The sequence below is a fragment of the Biomphalaria glabrata genome, chromosome 1, assembly GCF_947242115.1.
Source record: "Biomphalaria glabrata chromosome 1, xgBioGlab47.1, whole genome shotgun sequence".
Classification (NCBI taxonomy): domain Eukaryota; kingdom Metazoa; phylum Mollusca; class Gastropoda; family Planorbidae; genus Biomphalaria; species Biomphalaria glabrata.
The window spans coordinates 34,657,767-34,685,764 of NC_074711.1; the positions used below are offsets into that span (position 1 = coordinate 34,657,767).

General features: G+C 33.9%; 1 protein-coding gene and 1 long non-coding RNA gene across 3 annotated transcripts; both read right to left on the reverse strand.

Annotated features, from left to right (window-relative positions):
* On the reverse strand, positions 1-27,444 carry LOC106051910 (tubulin polyglutamylase TTLL5-like). 2 transcript variants are annotated; one of them, XM_056033642.1, is made up of 26 exons: positions 27,125-27,444; positions 25,221-25,330; positions 25,037-25,116; positions 24,754-24,860; positions 24,590-24,653; positions 24,432-24,498; positions 23,477-23,559; positions 23,129-23,210; positions 22,777-22,963; positions 19,434-19,525; positions 19,233-19,340; positions 18,564-18,645; positions 18,136-18,197; positions 17,630-17,712; positions 13,421-13,531; positions 10,148-10,326; positions 9,446-9,508; positions 8,985-9,047; positions 8,253-8,301; positions 8,055-8,154; positions 3,939-4,049; positions 3,601-3,694; positions 3,230-3,332; positions 2,947-3,093; positions 1,583-1,695; positions 1-1,075 (listed from the first exon to the last, which is right to left on the reverse strand). In XM_056033642.1, exons 1-26 carry the CDS (start codon positions 27,304-27,306, stop codon positions 976-978), a joined length of 2,622 nt encoding a protein of 873 aa, XP_055889617.1. In that variant the 5' UTR covers positions 27,307-27,444; the 3' UTR covers positions 1-975. The 2 variants fall into 2 exon arrangements, with proteins under 2 accessions (XP_055889617.1, XP_055889608.1); XM_056033633.1 differs by having other exon boundaries at positions 8,055-8,157.
* Positions 5,895-6,425, reverse strand: LOC129926948 (uncharacterized). Its single transcript, XR_008778661.1, has 2 exons — positions 5,978-6,425; positions 5,895-5,947 (listed from the first exon to the last, which is right to left on the reverse strand). It is a non-coding gene; the product is annotated as an uncharacterized LOC129926948 (long non-coding RNA).
* Positions 27,445-27,998: the final 554 nt, after the last annotated feature.

The window sequence follows — 27,998 nt, forward strand, 5'->3', positions numbered from 1 at the left end:
TTTACATTGCCAGCAATATTTTATTCCAGTTAGATATCATCACAAAATCTGTAACATTCTCTTAAGCTTGATCAAAAGGGCTTGTTTGATAAGTCTTGAGTAAATATTCATAAAAAATATATCAAATAATATCAACTTTATGCTTCAGAATCAAAATATTTGAAAAGTTTCTATTTTCAAAATATACATATTAATATAAAGTCTTAATCTATGTATGAATACACTTCTAATATTGTAACATCATAGAGATAACCAAATTGGGACAAATTTCACTGCAATCCATTACTAATAGCTTCTCTTAAAAGCACAAAAAAACTATCAATGACTTAGACAAGATTATTCAGAAGGAATTCTTGAATAAAAACAAACGTTCATTTAGTAGAGGTGATTTAATATTATCCCTTTCAAATCCAACTGTGTTAATTGTTAGAGGTACTTCCATTCCAAAAGCAAATAAAATCCAAACCTCCGTTATTTTAGTATGTAAGCCTATAATAATATGCTAAACTGAAAAACAACTTTCTGTTGCGTTTTGTTTTAGTAATGGTATTTTTTTGTGACTGCGTTGATCGATTCAACATTACAAAAGTTAACACAATTCTGTGAAAATAAATTTACATACACAAAAAATTTCTGTATAAATATTGTCAAAGCATTTACCAAATATCTTTATGGAACTATTGTTATTAACACACCTTTTCATAATTTCTTACTATATATATTTACACAATGATAACATGTTTTTATGTCCACAAATAATACAAAGACATTTACTGATTGATTCAATAAATTTTAAAAAATCACAAATCATAAATAGAACTATCTGCTCAACTATAAAGCTATTAATGATGTTCCATAGATATTTAGTATTATTTGTTCATCACATATGAAAGGAATAGTTCAGTTCTAATGTAGCAAACTTATGCCAAGGAGTTACTTTTTCACCTGTCCCTTGAGTCACATCTTCAGAGATTGCTAGCTTATGTTTGAAGCCTCGGGTTTCCCACCAAAAAATATTTCAATAGACTTGTTGTGCTGAGCAAATGTTATTAAAAGTTCTTCCAGATCTGTTTCACTGAAAAATAATGCCAATAAATCCAATGCTTTATTTGTTTACAATATCTTTAAATTTTTTTCAAAAACATGAATTCAGCGCTGTAAGAAAAGAAGAAAGTAATATTTACAATACGCCTTTCTAATGGGGATGATCGCACTTCCCCGTGGTGGAGGCTGTCCAGGCCTGAGCAAGCTATTATAGCACAGTGCAGGACAGGCCACTGTCCTGTTGGCTCATATTTCTCATGGCTATGGCCAAATTTTGATTCACGGTGCCCCCGCTGCGGGGAAGAAGAGGAAACCGTGCCTCATATTCTGTTTGACTGCCCCAGACTTGCTGATCTCCGTCTCGACAGGTCTGGGAAACCCTAATTTCTCGACCTGTATGGCGACATTTATGCACTACGCAAGACAGCAGGGTTTCTGTCCAGGGCTTTTGCAAGAGAGGATTTGAGCCTCTCAAGCCCTCACTCTAATGGAGTTTGATGATGATGATGATGAATGGGGATGATGAAAAATGACTGACCTTGCACTCTGTATATATTGCATAAATTTGGAAGCATTCAGCCCTTTAAACTCCTCATTGGATTTTTTTTGCTCCTTGTTAGATTTCTCTTCTTTAATCATTTCACAGGTTCTCTTAAATAAACATAACAGAAATCTTTTAATAAAAGACTAAAGTTCTAAATTGGTCATTTGCTATTGCTACAAATATAGTTCTAACTTTAGTCCAATATAGTGAAATAGGCTTCACTATAACACTCTGGAATAACAATGAAATATGGTACAGATTCTTTTTCTTCAAGTTACATAAAACCATACTACTGCCAGATGGTCAGATAGTAAGTAAAAGAATTTAGTAATGAAAACACTGATACTAATATTAATCCCTTTACAAATAAATATGATAACTCTTAAAATAAATTGTTGATCAATAAACATTTCTTACAATATAGTCAAACAACATGGACATAGTTTCTTAGAATGGCCTTGTCTGGTATATGTAAAAAAAAATATATAAATAAATAATCTAATTCTATAAGTCTTAGACAGCTAGATTTTCAATTGTCTTAAAAATGTTTCTGATTGTTTATGACATAAGTTACAAAGCAAAAGAGTCAAATAAGCATAAATTTACACAGTAGAAAATGGTGAAGAGATTTTGTGTTACACCAACTCACAAATATCACATTCACAAATCACCATGATAAAAACAAAAGACTTATGAAGCAAGAAAAAAGAGACATGCACGGCTATTTCTAGACCATAATATCAAGCTACTGCATCTATTTAGATCATGATAATAATGAAAGAGGTATTGGATTTTTAATAGCACATTTGGTGTACAGGAAGTGCCTTTTTTAATGTTTTAGAAATGATTGTGACCAAAAGTAGCCTATACACCTATTTCAAGCACAATGTAATGAAAGGGATTGTGATTAGCTTTTCAAAAAGTGTTTAAATTGTAAGATCTAAGTGTTGACAAACCAACAGACAACAAAACACACAATAGCAGGATTTCTGAGGCGTGGAGGCTGAGCGATAAAGCCAGGGGTCCCGGGTTCGAACCCTGATGAAGACTGGTATTTTTCATTTTGGAATCTTTGGGTGCCTCAGCTTTAATGGGTACGTGACATTAGTTGGGGAAACATAAAGGCAGTTGGTTGTTGTGCTGGCCACATGACACCCTCATTAACTGTAGGCCAGTAAAACAGATGACCTTTACATCTTCTGCCCTATAGATCACAAGGTTTGAAAGGGAACTTTACTTGCAGGATTTCGATTAAAAAAAACATATTTTTAAAAAGTGTGTGATATGAGTAAAAAATATACGTTAAAGTTGTAACATTCACTCCAGCTCTCAGTTATCTATTTTGAACAATTGCCTACCTCTGAGTAAACTTTGATAAAATTAGTTAATTGGTTGGCCATCAGTTTACCTCTAACTGACACTGGTACTTTCTCATCTGGAAAGTCTAGTTTTAAATTTCCAGTTAAATACACAGATGCTCGTTGTAAAAATTTCTTTACTAAATCCTTAGGAAAAAAAAAATGAAGCAAGTATTAAAATTAAATTTTGTTAATGTCTTGTTTGCCCTAATAAATAGAAGGATAATTGCTTTCCAATACTTATGCATGTATAAGACTGTAAAGATTGTATCTTAAATCTAACCATTAATTCCTGCTGACCATCTCCCTGCCCTTCAAATGATTGAACAAGTCTATTTTTGATGTGTCTGAGATACTGTGAGAAGCTGGTTCTTGCCTGTACTTCACTGAAATAACAGAAATATGTTATCAATATGGCCTTATTTATACACTTACTAGTGAGAAAAAGTCATTGAATTTTATAGACATGTTTGCTTAGATTTCATAAGTTAGATAAATAGAACCTCAGTTAATAACAGGGCCACTAATTCTTAGTCATGAGAAAAATCAATGCCTATAGGAAGATTAAATAAGCTTCTGTTAATTTTCTTTAATTTTACTGCACGGTTATGTACCAAAAGAAATGTTAGATGTTCAAGAGAATGATATTCTTACCTTAGAGTAGCCCCATTACTCAGCTCAGAAACAATGTATTTCTTCAGATTGTTGAAGGTCACATAGCTGGCCCAAAGTCCTGTTTCTTTTTGTGCTGCCAATACAAAATAATTGAAATAAAAACTATTTTTGTGTATATTAAATGAAATCTAATGAAAAAAAAATTAAGCAAATGGGTATTATTCATTATAAAATTATAGTTCTACTCTTACTACTATGACATGGGCACGATATGGCCTAAATAGTGCTGATAGAAACACAAAATATAAAAAAACTTCTATAACTAGAGATCAACAATATACTGTGAAACTAGATTACAATGCCACATGAAATTATACCTCTTTCTTGGTACATTTGAGCAGCCTTTAGTTTGTCAGCCTGAATTTGATGTAAATCTTGAATGATCAAATCATCAAAGTAGGAAACATCCTGACTGCTGGAACTATCATCTAAATAATAAGTCCAGTGAGTTCATTATTCACAGGGTATTTTTTCAAAATATTATTCTGAGCATTCAAAAAACATCACATATTTTCAATATTAGATTTCTTATCTTTTTTTCTTTTTATATGATACAGACGTTACTTCAAAAAAGATGATTACATCCTATGCGTTATGCATTTAGTCATGCATATTAACCAATGACCTAAATTTTGCCAAGTCACTGGTTTTCCTGGCTAGCTCAGAAAACCCATTACATGCTCTAATAGCGCTAGGAAAGAAAGAGCATTTGTACAAATTTGTCCTAGCATATGGAACGAGGAATGTGCCTTTATTTTTGTGTCTTTCTGAGTATTTTATTAAATTTTGTTTTTGTATTTGAAGATATGGTTCAGTGTTTTATGTATAATTGCTACTTTACTTTTAAGTCTTCTATTCTGAAGACTTTCTAAATTTAGTGATTTTAATTAAAGGTGTTACTCTAGTCAAATGTGAATATTCGTTTGTTATGAATCTCACTGTTCTATTTTGTATCTGTTCCAGTTTCTTAATGTTTTCTTGAGTTGAGGGGTCCCAAACAGAGGATGCATATTCTATTATTGGCCTAACCAAGGTTAAATAACATTTTAGTTTTATGTTCTTATTTGATTTAAAGAAATAAACCTAATGCTATGTTTGATTTTTTTTTAGTTTCATCAATATGGGAATTACATGACAGTTTTTCATTTATTATAACACCTAGGTATTTTGCATTTTTAGTCTGTGGTACTGGAGTACCATGAATAAGATAAGTGGAATTAATTTTTTTAGGTTTTGTTACTCTAAATAACTGACATTTTTCTGTGAGGAAAGACATGCTCCAATTCGATTCCCATTTCTGTAATTCATCTAATTCTCTTTCTAAAATTTCTGTCTCTTGTGTTGTTTTTATTGTTCTATATATTATGAAATCATCTGCGAATAATCTGACTTTTGTTCCTGAACTAATGCAATTAGGTAAATCCTTTACTTAGACTTGATCCTCCCGCGCCGTTCAGCGCATTGGGCAGCAAGCTGTCTCCATAAATATCTGTCGTTGGCAATGTCTGAAGCCTCATCCCACCTGGTGTTCACTGTTCTGAGGTCCTCCATGAAGGTGTGGCGGCCAAGTAATACAAGGACGTCCCTGTTTGCACTTTCCTCGTATTGGCCTCCATGTCATGGCAACTCTTGGTATACGTAGTTCATTTTGTCGTAGAACAAACCTCATGCGACACTCTGTCACAACCTCACTAAATATTCAACTCCCAGTTTGGCAAAGGATTTCCTTGTTTGAGACCCAATCAGTGTAACTGACTCCCAAAATCCGTCTCAGCCATTTTTGTAAATCATTTATGTAAATTAAAAATAGTAGTGGACCTAAGACTGTTCCTTGAGGTACCCCTGAGTTTACTGTTATTGGTGTTGATTTAGAGCCATTTATTATTACAGTTTGTTCTCTCTCTATCAGAAAATCTTTAATCCACTGATGCAATGTACCATCAATGCCAAAATATTTTAATTTTTTAAGCAAACTATGGTGGTGAGCTATGTCAAAAGCCTTGGATAAATTTAGTAAGATAGCATCTATTTGCTCACTATCATCTAAACCTTTTCAAAAATCATCAATTAGTCGTATTAGTTGTGTTTCAATATCTATATTTCCATGTTGGTATGTAGTAAGTACATAATGTTTGTCTAAGTAGTTTAAGATGTTGCTACATATTATGTGTTCTAGGATTTTACATGTTATGCTGGTAAGTGATACTGGTCTGTATTATAGTGTTGCAACTCTAGGGTAGGCACTCAATGAAAAGGCAGGCAAATCAACACAGTTTAACAGGAAATAAATAGTTGTGTTTATTCACTAGGGTAAACACATAACATCCTTCAGCTTCCTCAGTGTCTTACTACTAACCTTCAGCTTCCTCAGAGTCTTACTACTAAGTATACCAGTCCTTTGCTACTTAACCCGAATGTGGACCAATGACAGCCTTCCCTGCTTCGCTCCAGGTCCCTACTACAACCTTCAGGCAGAACAAAAGTTGGCCTCTTAGACTCTTCACAGTTCCTGATGCACTGTTCTTCTCTCCATTCTAGCTCTTCCTGTTTACGTTCAACAGTGCGCTAGTGCGATCTCAAGCACTGGTGCAAGGCAGGGTAACAACAATAGTTTCCTGGGTCAGATTTTTCTCCTTTTTTAAATAGGGGGATGACATTAGCTCTTTCTAGTCCCTTGGTACTCTGCTTAGAGTTACAGTCTAGAGTAAATTCTGATTATTTTAGATTCTGTTTCTACTATATTTATAACCTAGATATATATTCTAGAAGTAGATCTATACTGATTCTATAGTTACAATTCAAATTCAACTTGAATATTTATGATTATATAGATTACAGATTATAACTAGATTTTATAGATCTGACTATTATGACCATGGCATGTTTAAGATCAATTTTTCAAAGCAACTATAATTAATAGACTTCATCTAAAACAAGCTCATTCATGTACTGACATGCGATTTTTTTATATTTGTAAGCTTAGCATTTTTTTGGACCAATGTCAATAAGAGAAATCAGGTATAAACATCAGGAAAAAACACGACCCCTTAACTCAAGAAAACATGAAATTAAAACAGACACAAAATAGACAGTGAGATTCATAACAAACGAATATCCACAATTTATTACAGTAACACCTTTTTAAAAACACCTTTTAAAAAATCAATAAAAGTTTTAAAGTCACACAAATTTTTATTTCTACAACTATTTTTGTGTGTGAAATTGTGTATCTGAAAATGCCAGGTACCTGAACACTGAAGTAAGCAAGTCCTAAAAATAATACACAGATCTTGGGTAAAAGACTCGTCAAATAAAGTACTGTAAATGTGAAGTTTCAGGCGCTTGTTTCATGTCTTTTCTTTCTATAACCTCTATCAGGATTTATCCCAACTACCCGTATTTTTGTGCAGGCACACTTAAAATTATAGCATTATAATGTCACTTTAATTTAAAAAGGGAACTGAAAAATGCAAAAAATATATACGGAAAAAGGTACTTCTGGCCCAATTTATGATCTAGTTTTCAAAGAAACGAAACCCATTAGTCCAACAAAGCCCATTAGTTTGGATCAGTCATGTAATTTCTGTTGTGTTGTCTTTATATGAGAAACGAGTCCTTGTAATCACAACAAATTTCCGTAAGGATCAATAAAGCAGTCTTAGTCTTAGTCTTAGTCTTGTAATAGATCTAGACTAACAATAATAAATCTGTGCGATTAGAAATATTTTTAACAATCATTTTTGTTTAGTGCAATTTCATGCTATTAGCTATGCACTATGAACCTATCACTTGTCTGGACCAGTTGGGAAAGGAGGTTGGGGAGGGGGGGAGGACTAAGAAAGTGGTTTATGTGTGGAGGTTGCTGTAATAGCTTTTTAAATGTATTTTATTTTTAAAAAGTTATACTTGACTTCAAACTCAAGCAACCTGACCTCTACTAACCACATGCCAACAAAATGAAAAAAGAAGCTTTCATAGGCCATCTCTTGCTAGTTTCAAACTTTTAAGTGATGACCTGATTCTCTACACAAAGTATAAAGGGGACTAATTTAACTTACATTGCCACATCTGTCAAGTACAATTACTTTTCTTTTGTTCAATATCAAACAAAATAATTAATTACAAAGATAAATTAATTAATTGGGTAATTTTTGCTTTATAGATTTTTGTTTTGGCAGGTAAAAGAAATAATTGTGCAAAATTTCAACTTGAACTGAGTTTGGGTGTGTGAGAAATAAAGTGTACAAAAATTGTGCCAGACAGACAGAGTGAGTGAGTTGATAGAACCATTATAAATATAGGGTTTTTTTTTTAAAGTAAAATCATTTTTAAGAAGATATTGAAGTCTATTTAATCATGAATCAAATTCAAGTAGCTGATGTACTTCAACTTTGAACTAAAAATAAAACAAAGGGGGTGAACATGAACATTACCAGTGTTGACTGCACCTCCAAATCCAAGTGAGGGAATAATTTCCAGTGGGGTTTCATATTGTCCAACTCTATACAATGACTGGATATAGGATTTGCTTATCTTCTAAGCAGAAAAAAAAATAAAACAAAAAAAAAAGACAATTACATAATTCTATACTGAGTAGAACATTAGAAAAATGAACAACATTACCAGCTTACTTGATTTTCTCCAGCTCTGGTTCCAGTCATTCTTAACAACAGCTGATTTCTGACAAAACAAAAACAAACATCTATAACTTTGTAAATGAGGTAGAGGTACGAATTTGCTTTTGAAATTTAGTCTGTATAGAAAGTCTCCAATAAGGTTCAGCATTCAGATGCTAACTCGTTTCAATATTTAAATACAAACTAAAACTTTTCTAGCCTATTGATAAAATAATTTATGTTGAGGAGTCCCAGTCACACTACAGCTAAATCAAATGGATACTCAAAATTTAGAATAAAGCCAATTTAAAAAATGGCAGATCTAAATACTATTTTTGCAATGGCAACTAACTTACAAAACTTACAAGATGAATGTGGATTTAAAAAACAGAAGGTAGCCCTGCCCACCTAGCAGACCCCATCCTTGAACCATTATATAACAAATGTAAAAGAACAAAGCAGTGTAAAATATATATCTCATCAAGCATTTAACAAGCACATTCTCAGCCACTAAAATGTTAACCCTTAGCTATAAACTGTATAAGATCTAATATAAGCCCTTGTCCAACTACCAAAACAACTACCATTAAAACTTATTAGGTAAGAATAGATACAATTCTGTAGTTAAAAATGTTTTTAGATAATTTCCATTAATAAATCTGTTTAGTCCGATTCTCAATTCATATATTTTCACAATCAAAAGGATCTCATTACATAAATATGATTGTAAGGGTTACAGTTACTTACTCAGCTTCTGTTGGTATTGTGGTGTCAGCACCAGGCACTCTCCCTGCACTCATTGTCACATGCCTGGTTAAAGAAAGTGAAATGTTTAACACTTAGTTCAATACATTGCATTAATCAAGGCATGAACACAAGTCTCAATTTTCCACTAAATTCAAGTCAGCAGGAACTTTTTATTTTCAGTTGCCCACCTGGCATATACTACTCAATAATCCTTGTATATTTATTTCACAGCATGCTAAAAATGAAACCCAGTTCTATGTAGACTAATTCAGACTTTTACTGTTCTACTTATTCAATTTATTAGCTTCATTAACATAATAAAGATGTTTGAGCTTTACCAATTGGGGTGGGAACATTTAGATTAACAATCTAGTGACCAACATGGCCATTAAATATTATAGTTATTATTTAAACCTATTCAATGTAGCAAATATTACTTTAGCATCATTAAACTGACTTACATTTCTGGATACAGTCTTTGATGTAACACAAGGTTATTTTTGGTGGGAAATGACAAATACTTCCTAGTCAAAACAAAATGAGAAGATGTTAGTTAAATAGATTCTGCTTTAAGTTCTATGCTCAAGTAACAACTAATCAATACTAAAAGTGAAATCTTTTGTCAATAAGTCATACTTCATAGTCTAAACAATGAATGTATAACTATACTATCACAGTGACAGAAAAATATCATTATAATTTGTCCATGCGCAGTGTAGTTGTGTTATAATATACAAATAAAACATTAATAAAATGAAAACAAAACAAAGTGCTTTAATTTATTTTGTAATGTATGTCCAAAAGGTCAATGAATTCAAAGCTATTCAATTAATATAAAGGAAACATTCAAGTTTACTCTTTAAAAAATGCAAAATTCTTGTATTTCCACAATAAACCTAAAACAAAGTGTGAGCTCATCGAATACAAATCTAAGAACATTTTAAAGAGCAAGAACAAAGGGAGTCAAAAGAACTGATTTTTTAAAACAGCGTTAATTATAATTTAAACAAACACACAATATCACCAGTTCAATGTTCACTAGTCAGTTTCCCTTTTTTACATTTTGTGACTACTTCTCTACTTAATTGACTATTTTCAAGCTGTTTGGATGTTTTAAGCTAAGCAAGAGAAAAGCTGAATTGTCAAACATAGTCTTTGCATACCAGTATTTGTCCCAGCTGTCTACAGCAGGAAATATTCTTAACCAGCCACCTGCTCTTGTATCTTCCTCTCGAACTTGACGAATCATTTCCACTTCTTCAGCAGTTAAATTCATGGCAAAAGTAGTTGTTGAGGTTTTTTGTGGTGTTTCTTTTTTCTCATTAGAGTCCTGAAAATGTCTCTAGAAGAAAGCATATGATATAAAAATCTCAAGTTCCCAATCAATGTTCTTTTATCCATATCGGTGCATAGATTATGGTATTATAGCACCAATGTTTATTAAGTGCACAATTTTTGAACGCACTTTCTTTGTTGCCTTGCTGCTTGTAGGCTTATGGAGTGGTTTTGTTATGCTGGTGTAATGTTTTTTGAGATTCTTCTGTGTTCCCCTGATTAGGGTGAGTATCTAAGGCATGACAGCATTTCGCAGTTGTTTCGATGCCATAGTATACTAGAACATTTTTTTAGTTTGTCCTTACTCTTGTCTCTACAGGGAGTTAGTATGGGATTGGAGTTCTACACTAAATACTAGATTCAGCTGTGTGTTTTGGTGTGATTGCGAGCATTTATGTGTGTCGTTATCAGACAGCAAGGTGTAGAATTACTGTTTAATTAATATATCCACAATATTAGAAAGTTTCAAATGCAATGTCTTTACTCCATCCAGGGTTAGTAGCACTTTTCCATGACAAAATTTTAGGAGATTTTAGGAGGTTTTTTAAGGATGAAATGTATGATGTGTGTGTGTGTGTGTCCTATCCATTTTTGTGATACATAGTAAAACATACACAAAACTAAGCATTTATCAAATCAATTATTGTTATTTGATTTTTAAAATAATAAATATCTTGCCAATATGCCACAGAAACAATGTTATCAGCTGTGGTATGTCCACAGAAAATGTAATGAAAGTTATCTTTTAATCTAGTAACAACTTGACTGTCATCCCAAAACCTCAAACAACCATTTTTTTTTAAAGATTTATTTAAAAACATTACAAATGGTTACTTTTCCATTTTTTAAAAAATAAGAAACATTCTTAGAGATGCCTTATTCATGATGTGTATTCTCTGTGATGGAAATGTACATTTTAGTTCCTATGTGTATCTTATAGATACTAGAGTCATGGTGTGCATTTGAGGTAATGTTTTATTCTTCTATTAGTTAACTTAAATCCTTCTCATAAACAGAGCCAGTAATATATAGGGCAATATTGGCCTATTTGAATGTTTAGTTGACATTTGCTTACTAAAAAATGGCTTTTGGATTGGGGTGGGGGGGGGGGGGGGGGATTTAGACCTATTCGCGTATTTGTTTCCTAGCAGAATCATTTTCAACCATATAGTTTCCCTGGCTTTTTACGAGTGAAATAATTTTTACGGACTTTTCACAGCTGTATGAGAAATATTTTCGTTAAATCTACAGTAGATCTAGTCTCTTGATCTAAGTCGCTAAAATTCGCGGACTTTTCACGGCTGTGAGAGAATTATCTTCACTGAATTTATAGTAGATCTAGACTCTTGATGTAAGTCACTAAAATTCGCGGACTTTTCAGGGATGCGAGAGAAATATCTTCACTATATATATTCTAGTGATTTAGCATAAATCTAGAGTCTAGATCAAAGTCACGAAAATTCGCGGACTTTTCACTGCTGTGTGAATATTATCTTCACTAAATTTACAGAAGATCTAGACTATAAAGCTAATTCGCTAAAATTCGCGGACTTTAACTCTAAGTCACTAAATTTTGCAGACTTTTCACGGCTGTGTGAGAATTATCTTCACTAGATTCTAGTGATTTAGAGTAAATCTAGAGTCTAGACATAAGTCAATAAAATTCGCGGACTTTTCGCGGCTGTGTGCGAATTATCTTCACTGAATATACCATAGATCTAGAGTCTAGATCTAAGTCACTAAAATTTGCGGACTTTTCGCGGCAGTATGCGAATAATCTTCACTGGATATACCGTAGATCTAGAGTCTAAATTTGCGGGCTTTTCTTTGTGCTAATTATCTTCACTAGACTCTGATTTAGCGTAAATCTAGAATCTAGCGTATTTCTAGAGTAATCTAGACATTAGATGTATCGAGATCATTAAATTGACAAAATTCACAGAGTTTTCAGGTTAGGTGCGAATTATCTTCACTAGATCTAAATTAGATCTAAATCTAAATCTAGATACTATTACAGTTACTAGATACTAGCTAGATTTGCTAGATCTAGAAGATTTACGGACTTTCCACGCGAAGTCACTCTTAGTCTTACACTTACAACAAGAAGATTTTAGGTGAGGGAGGGCCCGGAGGAGTGTAGCCTACAAATTAGTCTTGTAATTGCTCTAATTATAGGCAATAGTCACTACAGACTAGATCTAGCGCGTCTTTAGTGGTAACAATAAATGACTTCAGAAAAATACTGCCAGGTGAAATGCTTGCTTGAGCCAAGGCCATCTTCAATCACGAGGTCGCGCTTCACAAGTGGGTGAAAGGCGGTGTAGACGCGTCACTGGTCAGCCAGCCCGTAAGGTCATGCGATCAGAATGCCTAGTTACGCTGTTGTTTTCCCCTCACATTTTTAGCAAGAAATACGCAAAATTATATTTTAAAAAAAATATTGGGTAAAAATTTTAGGAGAGTGGACAAAATTTTAGGAGACTTTCGGCAATTTTTAGGAGAATTTTAGGATTTTAGGAGACTTTTCATTTTTTAGGAGATTTTAGGAGTTTTTAGGAGCGCTACGAACCCTGTCCATCAGTTGTTATCATAACTTATATTCATATCATTAAACAATTACAATGTCAACAGTGAATCGTCAGGGGCCCGGGTAAACGAGCTAAGGCCTTAACACAATCCTGACAATCCATAACCATATAAAATAGATGTGCGGAATGTTTAGTGCAGTATTAGCTTTATGAAATTTGGCATAACTTTAGTAATAGCTGACTAGTCATGTGCTATGATCCAGGTTGTCAAAAAAAAAAAAAAGACCATATTTGTTCATTTAAATTGATTGTATTTTAACTAGTTAGCTTCATTAATAAAAAGCTATGCTTATTATTCTTCAAATTATTACCGTTTTACAACAGATAATTAATCTATGTCATTTTAAGCCTGTACCTTTAGAGAAACAAAATTTTGACCCACAAAGAATGTAAGGCCATATAAAAAAGAGGTAGGAAAAACAACGTTCCTAAAATTTAAATTAAATACTTCTTTGTACATTTCATAATTGTTGATTGTTAAGCAAGTGTTTAAAAAGTCTGACATTTACTCACGTTTTTCTCCTCTTCCATCATTTCCTTAAATTGTTTTTTTGCATCTCGCAATCCCCATACTAAGTGTATAGCCTCTCTGCATTTTGTATAATAATAGTAGCCTACAGTCACCTGGAAAAGATGAAAAGCATAATGTATAAAATAGGAAATACTGTTAAATTATTCCTTTAGATTGTTACACTTCAACACATAACTGTTTTGTATATCAAATATATATCAATAGGTTGTCTCCTGAAGCCTCAGTACCGCAAGGCAGCGGGGGTTTGAAGTCAGAGTACCCCTCTCCTAGATGAACTGCCTTACTAGGCTGACGAGCTCCATCTACCCGAAGCTCCCGGTTTTGTGGCGCCAGGTATCCGCCTTCACCCCTTCACCTGTTAGTAAGAGCAGTTTCGCCGGGCTTAATATTTAAGCCACATGAGCAGGCCAGGTGCTGGACTTAGTTGTCAGAGGCTATTTGAGACGCATGCCATTAGGAGTATTTTATAGACAATGGGAGCTTAACCCCATTGACACCCCTGGCCATGACAACCTTTGAAACCAAAGAATTAGACGAAACGCCCTCAGTAAAGGAGCTGAGCACGGCCATTGACATGCTTGCACATGGGAAAACACCCGGAGGAGATTGCATTCCTGCTGAAGTAATTCAGGCTGGAAAACATGCCCTAATCAAACCACTTCATGAACTGCTAAGCTTGTGCTGGGAACAAGGAATGGTCCCCCAGGAATTGAAAGACTCCAACATTGTTACAATTTATAAAAATAAAGGCGACAGCTCTGATTGTAACAATTACAGAGGCATCTCACTGCTTAGCATAGTCGGAAAGGCTTTTGCTAGAGTATTACTAAAGCGATTACAGATCCTGGCAGATCGTGTTTATCCAGAGTCGCAGTGTGGCTTTAGGGCAGGTAGATCTACAACAGATATGATTTTCTCTCTGCGGCAGCTACAGGAGAAGAGCAGAGAACAAAAGCAGCCCCTCTTCATAGCTTTTATTGATTTGACCAAGGCCTTTGACCTTGTTAGCAGAAGCGGTCTGTTTGCTGTACTAGAGAGAATCGGCTGCCCAAATAAGTTAAGAAAACTAGTGTCAGCTTTTCACGAAAATATGCAGGGCACCGTTCAGTTTGAAAGTTCTTCCTCCAGGCCATTCTCCATTAAGAGCAGTGTAAAACAAGGATGTGTACTGGCCCCTACACTATTTGGCATCTTCTTCTCAGTCGTACTATCCAGTGCTTTTAAATCCCTGGAAGACGGAATATACATTTATAGCAGATCAGATGGAAGGCTCTTTAACCTGGCACGTCTTAAAGCCAAAACGAAAAGGCGTCGTATCTTGATAAGGGAGCTGCTGTTTGCCGATGACGCGGCACTCGTATCTCACTCACAAGGAGGTCTACAGAAGCTAGTGAACGCCTTAGCAGCTGCTTGTCAAGAGTTTAGCCTTACTATAAGTCTCTCCAAGACCGAAATCCTGGCACAAGACATCGCAGAAATACCTATAATACAAATTGGGAACCACACCCTTTCAGTGGTGCAGGAATTTACCTACTTGGGTTCAACAATTGTCAGTAACCTAGACTTAGACATCGAGCTGACAAAAAGGATAGGAAAAGCTACCACAGCATTGGCAAAACTCTCCAAGCGCGTCTGGGAAAATGGTAAATTGACCACAGCGACCAAAATCCTAGTCTACAACGCCTGTGTTGTGAGCACTCTCCTTTATGGCAGTGAAAGCTGGTCAACATACATGTACCAAGAGCACAGATTGAATAGTTTCCACTTGCGCTGCCTGAGACGCATAATGGGCATCTCTTGGAGGGACCATGTCTCCAATCAGGAAGTTTTGAGATTGGCCAATATGAACAGCACGTATGCTCTCCTGACACAAAGAAGATTACGCTGGCTCGGACATGTCACCCGCATGCCAGATGGTAGAATCCCGAAAGCTATCTTATATGCTGAGCTTGTGGAAGGAGTCAGACCCAAGGGCCGCCCAAGACTAACATATAAAGATGTCTGCAAGCGAGACATGAGAGCCTCAGGCATCAGCGAAAGTATGTGGGAAAACATAGCCAAAGACCGGAGTGCATGGAGACAGACTGTGCGTGCTGGGACAACCCTTGCTGAGAACAAAAGAATTGAAGCTGCTTTAATCAAGAGGGAAAAAAAGAAAGCTGCCCTGTCTGCTAGCCCTAAATCAGAGGCATACACATGTACAAATTGTGGCAAAGTCTGCCGTTCTAGAATTGGCTTGATTAGCCACACCAGATTCTGCCCCGTCTCAAGATCAAGCCAAAACCAGTGACTCATTTGGGCGCATCCATTGCCTTTCGAGACAAAAGGAGCCATATATATATATATATATATCAATAATTCTTAATGTAAGAAATGTTTAAGCCCAATTACCTGTAGTTTAAAAATAACATAATTTGGGTAGGCCTATAACAAACATCTAAGGTAATTAAAAAAAGGCATAAGAAGTAATTATATCCTTATATACAAGTTAAAAAAAAATTTGAAAAATGTAAATAATGCTAGCAACATAATCAGCTTAAGAAAATAAACTGGAAAAGGTTGACTTGGATTAATTTTTCAAACTAACAAATGATTTTCTTTTTTTAAGTTTGTAGTTCAATTATATACGACTAAAAAATAAACACTGTAGCTAAAGCATTGCAAACAAAAAGCCTCTAGTTTTCAGGAGTTGGACGAAATTAAGACTAAAACTAAAACTGCTTTACTGATCCTTATTGAAAATTTGTTGTGATCACAAGGACTCTTTTTTTTCCAATAAAAACAACAATAACATTCACATAAATAGACACAACAGAGTTCATTGAGTGACCACACAGAAGTCTTGATCCTTTTCAAGTTCCCAAGTCAACGAGTAGCACTGATAGTCTGACCTAGTAAGTAACAAATAAGTATTAGTACTATTTGGTACAAACACGAATTAGTACTTTTTGGTAGATTGATTGACTGAAGTCGCCCACTTCCCAACGATTTGATGTAGTTATAAGTTGTCTTCTAAGATTTCTTTCAATATACCCGGTAGCTGAGACATTTTTGATAAAAAAAAGTTCAATTAAATATGGTAATGTTGTGCTTTTGGATGTTATTTTTGTCTAAGAAGCGCAACAATTTAGATGAAATGTTGCCTTGCCAACAAGTTATTCATTATGTTAGCAGATTTTGCATGGTTGCACAGTAAAAATTATCCAAGAGCTTTTTATGTAGTTTAAAGCTGTTAAGTTTGTAAAGGAAAAATAGACGCTGTATGATTGTTTTTACCAGTTTCAAGATGGTCTTCCCACAAAAGCATGTTGTCAACAATGACACCCTGATATTTGTACAAGTTCACTTGCATTGGTATTGTTTTGGGCTAATCTAATCTGACTTCGACTATGTATCAATAATTACTTAACATTAGCCACAGAACATTACAAAATAGATATACTTGATAACAACATTCAGTTCTATAAAATGAGACTTTATTAACCACTGGGAAATCCGTCCAGTCTTTCTAAAACGTCGCTAAATCTAACTACTATTCAACTACTATTCAAAACACAGCCTACTTCTAACATAACGCCATGTTGGTCTCTTGTTCGCCTAAGTCTACCACGTCATTAGTCTGTCTTACTACGTCATTACTTTTATCGTTGCTAAAACTATACAAAATATATTTAACTAACAAAACTAACCTACTCTCTAAACTAGTACATTACAGTATATTGTTTATCTATAGCTCATGTATCAGTTGTTTGTTCCTTTTTAAAACTATTATGAGTTCTATAGTTTTTGTGATTTCAGTTCTAAAACGTTGTCAGTGCACCAGTTTATTAAGTCTTGTATTGATCTTCGATACTGAATTTGTCTCCTGAAATAAGACCTACTATGACAGTATAATCAGCTTCTTATGTCATTAGTGTAAAGAGTGTCAATACCAGAGAAAGTACACAACCCTGTGGAGTCCCAGTACATAGTATTCGAGTTGACGATTTGGTGTTGATGACTTAAATAAACTCGGGACATACGGTTTAAAAGTTTAGAACCCATGCTTGTATATATGGGTTGACATATAGATTACTCAGTTTGTTGATTATTAGATGTGATTTTATGGTGTTGAAAGCTGAGGAGAAATCTACAAAGAGCACTCATGCATACAATTTGGGTTCATTGAGACTATAAAATGCTGTACTTACTTGTAATCTTTCTTTTAGCTTCCGCCTGAATCGATGTTCTTTAGACCCACAAAAATAGCTTATAGGACTGTAGCAGCGAATGCCTACAACCAAAAACACAAAATTTTTTAAAAATAATAATCATGTAGACCTAATGTCTGGAACAAGATTGTATATTACATCGAAACCAGAAATGGGTTTTTTATAAACTCAATTTAAGGCAGAGTGGACAGGAAGACCAATCAGACCTGATTACTCAACAAACTAGATAGAAACCAAGCAAGGATGGCAAAGGTCATTTTAATGGGAGAATACAAGCTTAAAATGTCAAATTTATTATTTTATTAAATATTTCTCTGATCAGAAGTAAATAAGCACTATCATTGGCACTTAAGCAGTATTAATCTGATCAAAACTAATTGTGATTTTACATGCATAAAATAAATGAAAATAATACAGATTTGAATAAAACTCATAATGAGTTATAGCTATCGAAGTGAGTATGGCGTGAATCTAAAGTGACTCACCTACAAGGTTCAGAAGATCACACAACATGTTACTTTTAATTTTAATATCCAGAGGAGTATCACTGTTGAGTTCAAAATTAAGTGCAATTAAAAAAATTAAGTGCAACTATTTTAGGAACTGTATTCAAAAGAAAAAAAACTTCAAATGATTTATATATTATTAATATCATTTAATCAAAATCTGTAAATGTCTTAATTCTAATTGTTATGAACTGGGCATGTATTGAGTTGTCTGTTTTGTGTTTGATGAATTGTTAAGTAAATCTGTACACTCAGAATCAAAATAACTACAAAGCTGTTGCATTGGTTCATATACTTCTAAAAGTGTCAGATTCAAAACAAGATTAACAGACAAATGTATATAAATCATATTTAGCAAAGAAAAGATTTTATGGCTATGAAAACTATTCTTTCACATAAATAGTTACCAGCCTAAGGAGGGAGACAGATTAACTTCTATAAGCCATGGCTTATAATTTTCATCAAGCAAAATGTCAAAACCAAACAGTTCTGTGGAGAGAAGTTAGGATACAGAGAACTTATTTATAACCCATTTTATAATATAACTAACATTTAAATCCTGTATAATACTTTAGAGATTCTATAACTTTTGTGCTAATATATTTATATTGTGTCATTGTTTGCTGTGAATGTTTTGTGAAAAAGTAGGATGAGACATAAAAAAAAAGATAGTCTTCTATGTCTACTTGTATAAACACAAAGTCTGTTATTATTATTGCTATTATTAATTAATGTCTACAGTATTTTATGTATTTATCTGTGACAACAAAACAACTTTTTTATTTGTAATACTGAATTCTTACAAAGTATTGGTGTTTAAACTGCCTCCATTTTTTTGTTTAAAAAAAAAACATTCTGTAACTTTACGCCCCATAATGGTCTGAAACAGGTACTTTACTTTTTTTTATGCCGCATCCTTATTTCTAATTTGTAAACGCAAATAAATAATACACATATTTAAAATAGATCTGAATTTAAGTAAACAAAGGTGAAACTGCCGTATTTAAGTCTGAGACTATAAGAAACATATAATTTGACATGCACTTAATATTAACAACAATAAACAATGTGTTCACCAAAACAATTATTTTTGTGATGCTGGTATCGCTTGCAAGCCAAACCAACATTCCACTCCACAGAGAGAACTGTTTTAATTACAACATCTTCTATTTCAACCATGATAGCTGTAATCAGAGTAAAAAATTTTACTTTTTTCTATTTCTAAGCATGGTCTAACATAACACCAATTAAATATCTATCCAAAATACAATAAGAACCTCTGGTATCCTTGCCAGTGGAGCGTAAGAAGCGGAGCAGAGCACCCAATGACCATTTGTTACCAAAATCTTCAACTTCTGGATCAGTATTTCTGTCAATCAAAAGTTAAGACATGCTCATAATAATACTACATATTGGCAAAAGTATTTAAAAAAGGAGAAAAATCTGACCCAGGAAACTACAGACCAGTATCACTTAGCAGCATCACATGTAAAATCCTAGAACACATAATATGTAGAAACATCATAAACCACTTAGACAAACATAATGTCCTTATTCCATACCAACATGGCTCTAAATCAACACCAATAACAGTAAACTCAGGCATACCTCAAGGAACACTCTGAGGTCCACTACTATTTTCAATTTACATTAACGATTTACCACATTGCATTAGTTCAGGAACAAAAGTTAGATTATTCGCAGATGATTGCATAATTACCTTTACCTATCCCTTAGTCTGTTGGACCGTTGGGGCACCAGGCAAGATTTGATGACCGTCTTTCTCCATTCCTCCCTTTTTTTCTGCCTTGTTTAGAACCTCTCTCAATGGCAGGCCCGTCCATTCTTTAATGTTGTCCTCCCATCGCTTTTTCTGTCTGCCTCTTCTTCTTTTCCCGCACTGTTCCCTGAAGGAAGGTCTTTGCGAGCCCCGTAGATCTTGTAATGTGGCCAAAGGTTTTAAGCTTTCGTCTTTTTACAATAGTTAGCAGGTCGTCATTGGCTCCGATCGCTACAGTAACCCTGTCTCTGATTTCTTGGTTTGTGATGCGGTCTTTGAATGTGATGCCTAGGATCCTTCTGTAGCATCTCAATTCCACTGCTAGGATCCTCCTCTCAAGCTCTGCATTCAATGTCCACGACTCGCAAGCATATAAAAATGTGGCCATGATCAGTCTGATTTTGGTGCTGAGGGCTAAGCCCTTATCTTTCCATATTATTTTAAGTTTTGAAAGGGCTGCTGTGGACTGTGCTATTCAGGCCAATAGTTCGGGTTTTGTTCCCTCATCTGAGACAATAGCTCCGAGGTATTTGATGCTGTTAACACTAGTTAGCTTTTCACCTTCAATACTGATGCCTCTTTTAAAGCCCTGATGGCTATTGGTCATAATTTGAGTTTTTTCGGCATTTATTTGCATGCCATATGCTGCGGAAGTCTTGTCAATGCGCATCACCAGGTAAGCTAGTTCTTCTTCTGTCCCTGCTAGGCCGTCAATGTCATCTGCGAAGCGCAAGTTAGTAATTCTTCTTCCTCCAATGCTTACATAGCTCTCGAGAGCATCTTCCATTATCCTTTCAAGGAAGATATTGAAGAGTGTTGGTGACAGTAGGCAGCCTTGTCTTACTCCACTGTGGTTTTGAACCAGTCCCCAATATTATTGTTGAAGTACACAGCACTGGTGGCATCCTTGTAGAGGTTCTGGATAACTTTGATTATGTTTTTATTAATGTTGTACTTTTCCATTGTCGCCCAGAGTGCTCCGTGCCATACTCGATCGAAAGCTTTCTTGAAATCAATAAAGACATGGAAAAGATTTCCTTGGTGTTGGAGATATTTCTCACAGAGTATTCTGAGGTTTAGAATTTGTTCTGTTGTGCTGCGACCTTGTCTAAAACCTGCTTGTTCTTCTGATATGATGATTTCTACTATCGGTTTTAGCCGGTTTAATATGATTTTTAACAGTACTTTGCTGGGATGACTTATGAGGCTGATGGTGCGATAGTTTTGACAGAGTTGTAAGTTGCCTTTCTTTGGAAGGGTTATTATGAGTGATTGGGTCCAGGGTTTGGGCCATTCTCCTGATTGCCAGATCTTGTTGCAAATCATATAGAGTGCGTTTATCATAGTTTCTCCTCCCGCCTGAAGAAGTTCACCAGGAATATTGTCAACTCCGGCCGATTTTCCCTTTTTCAGGGCTTTTACTGCTGCTACTACTTCCGAGCGAAGAATCGGATAGTCATCAATGTTAGAGACTGCCGGGACATTTAGTATCTCTGGATCTCCTGAGATTTCAAAGTTATACAACTCTGAACAGTATTCCGTCCATCTTTTCAACACATCTTTGTCCTCGGTTAAGCATTTGTTGTTTTTGTCTAGTATTGTGTTGGTTCTTCCATGCTTTCAGATAGTGAGGTCCTTTACTAATTGGTACGCTTTTTTGCTGTTGTTCCTATTAAGTCCCTGTTCAATTTCTTGACACTTATTCTCTATCCACTTTTTCTTCGCTTCTTTCATTCCCTTTCTAATCCGTTTGTTGACGCTTTTGTATTCGTGGACATATTTTGGGTCGAACAGCTTTTTCCCTTTAAGCTCCCGTCGCTTTTCACAGAGTTGGAGTATATCCTCTGTTACCCAGGGTTTTTTGGGCTGGCAGAGCTTCCCTAATATTTCCAGGGCTGTATCTGTGACTGCTGTGTTTAGCATATTGACTTGCATATTGCATAATATATAGAACAATAAAAACAACACAAGATACAGAAATTTTACAAAGAGAATTAGATGAATTACAGAAATGGGAATCAAATTGGAACATGAAAAATGTCAGTTATTAAGAGTAACAATAAAACTAAAACAAATTAATTCCACTTATCTTATTCATGGAAAACCAGTAACACAGACTAAAAACGCAAAATACCTAGGTGTTATAATAAATGAAAAACTGTCATGGAATCCCCATATTGATGAAACTATCAAAAAATCAAACAAAGCATTAGGGTTTATTAAAAGAAATTTCTATAAATCAAATAAGAACATAAAACTAAAATGTTATTTAACCTTGGTTAGACCAATAATAGAATATGCATCCTCTGTTGGGGACCCCTCAACTCAAGAAAACATTAAGAAACTGGAACAGACACAAAATAGAGCAGTGAGATTCATAATAAATGAATAGTCACATTTGACTAGAGTAACACCTTTAGTAAAATCATTAAATTTAGAAAGCCTTCAGGATAGAAGACTTAAAAGTAAAGTAGCAATTATACATAAAACACTGAACCATAATCTTCAAATACAAAATTTAATAAAATACTCAGAAAGACACAAAGATAAAGGCACATTTCTCATCCCATATGCTAGGACAAATTTGTACAAGTGCTCCTTCTTCTCTAGTGCTATAAGAGCATGGTATGGGTTGTCTGAGCTATCCAGGAAAACCAGTGACTTGGCAGAATTTAAGTCATTGGTTAATATGCATGACTAAATGCATGACGCGTAGGACATAATTATCTTCTTTTTTGAAGTAACGTCAGTATTATATAAGATAAGATAAAATAAGATAAAAGTGTAACAGTTTTGTTAATGTAATGGTCACATTTTAACTATAGTTGACCATGACTTACTTAACATAATCCTCATTTGACATGTTAATACTGTAATTAGTGAGATGCATGCACAGGTTACTAAAAGTATCACTATGCATATTGTATTTAACAGTAGCGAAGCGGGTCAGTCCTTCCTTGTACATATAGATGACCAGAGGATCAAATGAAGTGACTGCCACATAGATGCGTAAATCAAACTTGTAACCTGGTGGGGAGAAAGACAAATTATGTACATAAATAATAGCATACAACTATATTTACAAGACTTGACACTAATCAGAGTGTAATTCATTCATTTGTTAAAAATTACAAAATATTTTGTTCCTTTAGGTTTTATAACAAATTGAAATTTCCCATCAATAGTACCAACCATTCAGCATAAGTGGATTAGGGATATACTTGCAGACAACATTGCGTTTACCAGCTTCTGTTTTCCTTAAAGCTTCCTTTGGCTAGAAAAAAAAAAATCAATTGTTATTATTATTTGTTCAAAATAATGAAATTAATGATTTGATTAATATTTCATAGTAGTTTTAAGAATTGATTTCATTCATATTATCTAAATAGTAACTTACTTTTAAATATCAGAAGTTTATCTAACTTACATTAAGGCAACTAGATTTTAAAGAAAAATTTTTCCCCACTTTGTAACTTTGAAAAAAAAATTTTTTTTACAATGTTTCACTCAAACATAAGTAAATTGCATAAAGATATTTACACTGGTGATTAAGGTCACACCTCTACCCCGTGAAAGTCCAACAGGTTTCAGAATGTAAGGACCACTGTCTTTCTTAAAATGTGCTGTGTGGAGACAGATACAAATTCAATATTAAAACCAAAGGTTAATGATACACACAATATGGACTTGAATGTTTTGTGGAATTAATTTCATATGGAAAAATAAACATTCAACCCATTAACACCTATGGCAATAGAATGTGGTGTTTAGGGTAGCCTTCTAATGTGGCACTATGCAATAGAATCAGGTTGTCATCAATGGGTTAAACTCCTGTAATCCTAAGCTCATCATGCCTGGTTTTGAATGAAATAAAAACATATGAACTCATTATTAAGAGTTGTGAAAGTTTCTACATTCACTTTTGTTTTGCAAGAAATAGTTTTGGAAAGTAGGCATATTTTTCAAATCAGTAAGTAGGTTTATTTCAATATGTGAATTAAATTTATTTTTTACATCCCTTTGTTTGGAGTTGAACATGACTTTTTAAACTGGAAATACTAGAGAAAACTTATTTTCATCTTTCTTTCCTAATGTAATGTTATTACATGTTTTCATAATATTGATAACATTTTATACACAAAATATATAACGAATCAATGTATAATACATATATATATATATATATATATATAAATAATTATATCTATCTATCTATCTTGTATTTGCTTAGTGTAATAACAAGTAAAAATATTCATAAAAACAGCATTAAGTTGACAAATTCAAATAGGTTTAAAGTTATTAAGAGAAATATTTTAATGACTGTAAATTCAAAGGTTTTGGTGGACCTTTTGGTGATTATTGTTTCAGACAGGCTGTACTTTCAAGGTCAAGATAATTGACAGAGAATAGTCAACTACACAAAATGACAACAAATGAAGTAAACAAATTCAAAAGTGGATGTATTTCTCAAACATGACTTTAGAGTCCTACTTACAGCAAAAAGATCTATATTCATTGGGAAGAATAAAAGTTTGAGGCACAAAATCAAAAGGTTCTTTACCCTGATATAAAAAAAAAAAAGATTGAATTGATATCAATGAATTAACTATTATAGAAAATATCAATTACAGAATTAAAACGAAGTTGACTTACATAGGTTTTCTGCATTTTGACAACATTTCTAAACAGTTTGTCTTTCCGTGTTAGTTCTTTTGTTCTGAAATGTTAAAGATTTCATACAACAGTCAAGAAAAGAAGGTACATTTTTACACATCACTCAAACCAAACCAACTATTTTGTTTCAGCAGTATACTCACTGGGGAAAGTGGTTGATGGTTTGAAAATGTGCCATTTTCCTGATGTAAAATGGACTAGGATGATTGGCAGCCCAATTTAAGTTAAAACATCTTGTGTTTCTGTGAGTCTAACAAAGAAAATGTCTATTGATACAGTATTAGAGTATGATAAACATTACAATGTATTAATATAGTGTGAATCCTAAAGAGGGTTAAAATAAAATAAACCATAACAAAATAACACACAAAAACTATATGAACATTGTAGCTTTATCAAGAAAATAATGAAATACATATTATTCACCTCATAAAATCCATGAGCTAACAAAATTTCTCGCATTATCTGTGCATTTCCTGTAACTTTACAAATAAGACCACATTCCTCTGTTTAAAAAATAAAATAATTTTATGTCTTTATTTTTAAACCATAATTTTATTAATTCATTATCATTTTCTCACAACCTAAATTAAATTATTCAATCTCTTACGTCCAGTTTTTTTCAAGTTTGTATCATCATTAAAAAATGCTTCAGCGTTAAATTCTAAAACTGGAGCTCTTTTTGTTGTGTCACTCCAGTGAATTTTAAAAGGTCTTCCACTGCAAAAAAAAAAGAAGAAAAAAAAAAGGATTAAAAATTATTTTTTTTTCTGAAATATACACATAAATACTTGATGAAAAGCATTAAGGCTTAGTGAACACAGTTTGTGTCAGTTGTCTATGAATAGATATGTATAGTAAATATTGTTACGAATCTCACTATCCAGGCTCTCTGCAAACTGCACCATACACCACCAACTTAAAGAACTTGACAACTCGGGGCTCCAAAGTAACGTAACACTTTAATAGTTGAATAAATGACAGCCAATACTGTACAATTGGCAGCACGTAACACAAGACTGTACAAATATCTCTCCGATAACACCGTACCGCTGTATCAACTCTTGCACTGGCCTCTCCGCCTCGTTCCGGGCTTGCACTGGCTTGCTGTATTGAGCCCCTTTTCTCAACCGTCTTGACTGCGACACCTCCACTCTTATATAGGGTCCCTACTGGCCTTCTAGAACCGGACGGAACATCGCTGGACATTTCTAGCTTCGTCACATGACTACATTCCTCGTGACACTCCTGAGCTCTGTTCATGACGGCGATCCTTCCCGAACCGTCCTGTTGACACTCGACTCGGCTGACTGTCGTAACTCGTCACGGTTGACCGCTCGTCTAGCGCTGAAAGGGGCGACTTGCGTCGGCTGACTACACTCACACCACTACCCCCATCTGTGCCACCACCAGGTTTATAACAATATTTTAAAATTTAGGGTAATAAATATGAGGGAATTATGAACAACAATCTATATAATAAAACACCTTTTTTCTTTTTGTTAATGTGGGTATTATATAACAATACTCTGCATTTTTTTTCTATAACAATAACATGAGAGTACTTTTTTCTATAACAATAACATGAGAGTTTACTTTCTCATTATTTCATGGCAAAGCTTTTCATATAGACTCTAGAAATGGGATTATGTTAGCAGCACTGTACATTTTATCTGACCTTTGAAATCCTGCTTCTCCTAAAAAACTGGAGGAGATATCAACATGGTAAAGGTATTCTTAGTATGTAGTTCTATAATATACTTGTATAATCTAGATTACTAGAATTTACTAGATCTAATAAAAAAAACTTCTAATTCAATTTACTAATAACTAATATCTTGTCTATCATCTAGATAGTAGATCTAATCCTAACAATTATATATAGATCTAGTCTAGATCTAGATAGATCTATTTACAACTTTACTGACTAGGATATAATCTAGATATAGATCTAGAATCTAGTATTACACAGTATACAGTAGGTTATAATATACAATTAGATCTAGATCAAAGTAGATCTACTATCATTCAACATTTGTTATCTAGATCTATATAGAGTAATTTATTTATTCAAGAGATTACTGATTACATGATTATTGATTCCGAACAACTCACTGTTTTTGAGGTCATTATGATTACATCTTTATTCTGAAATCTAGTTTAGTAGATAGAACTATCATCTAGTAACTAATAGTTCTATCAACTCTCAATCTAGTAGACCCTAATACCCTATCTAATAATCTACCAAGTAGAATAGTCAATAGAATATAGATTATTAGATCTATAGACTCTATAAGTATAAGTCTATACACTTAATACTTAATATACTAGAATGATAAGAATGACTAGATCTAGATCTATATATTATATAGATTCTAGATCTAGATCTATCTAGATTACTATATAGATGTATACATGTATTGTATAGATCTAGACTCTAATCGACAATAAAATCAATTTCAATAAATCTAGCTCGACATTCACTTCAAATGTGGATTTATCTCATAGACCTACTCATCAATAGACTCTTTTCCGTATTCACTTTCATAATCGGAGTCTTGATCACTGCTGCAGCTGGGTAAGTCGTCGTCATAATCATTTTCGCTTTTTTCTGATGGAGTCATGGAGCTAATAGCCCCTAGATCATGAACCTTTTCACCTCGTTTGAATTTTATTAAGTCCATTGAGAATGTCATTCATTGGGAATGTGTTTTAATGAGTAATGCGACCAATAAATTGTTGCGAGACTTTTAAATTTAGATCTATATTTCTATTTTTGTATTGAAACTTCCATGTCCATTTTTTTTTATACCGCCGGCAACTTCGTCGAATAACTAACCAATCGTAATTCATAATACATGTTTTCCAAATGGGGGACTACTCTTAGTAAAATTAGCAAAGATTTATCTACCATTGTGGATAATAAGGCATAAACATAGACATATATATATATAGGAAAGGCCCATCAGCGAAATGGCATATGAAGCGAACACCTCCCCGTAATTTTTATCCATTCTTATTTATTTCAAAAGTAACTGCAGAACTAATAAAATGGTATTACAAAGAGTCTATTTTTCTACATTTCCCACATAGTCACTTTCGTTTTCCCTCATAAAATAAAGCATAGCTGAAGGTCAAAGTTGACATGCATGGAAATTTCATTCTCAAAACGTTTCCGGATAAACGAGAATAGGTCCGAACTTAAGGCGATTTTAAAGCACCAATGGACATCGGCCGAAAAAAAATCGCCTATTATGCTTCTAAATTGATGAGGAAATAGTTAGCTAGAATAGCTAAGGCTATTCATTCCGTTGAAAAAAAAATATTATGGGGTGTTCGCTCAAAATGACCTTTTTAACTGAAAACCTATTCAGCGAAACCCCTATTA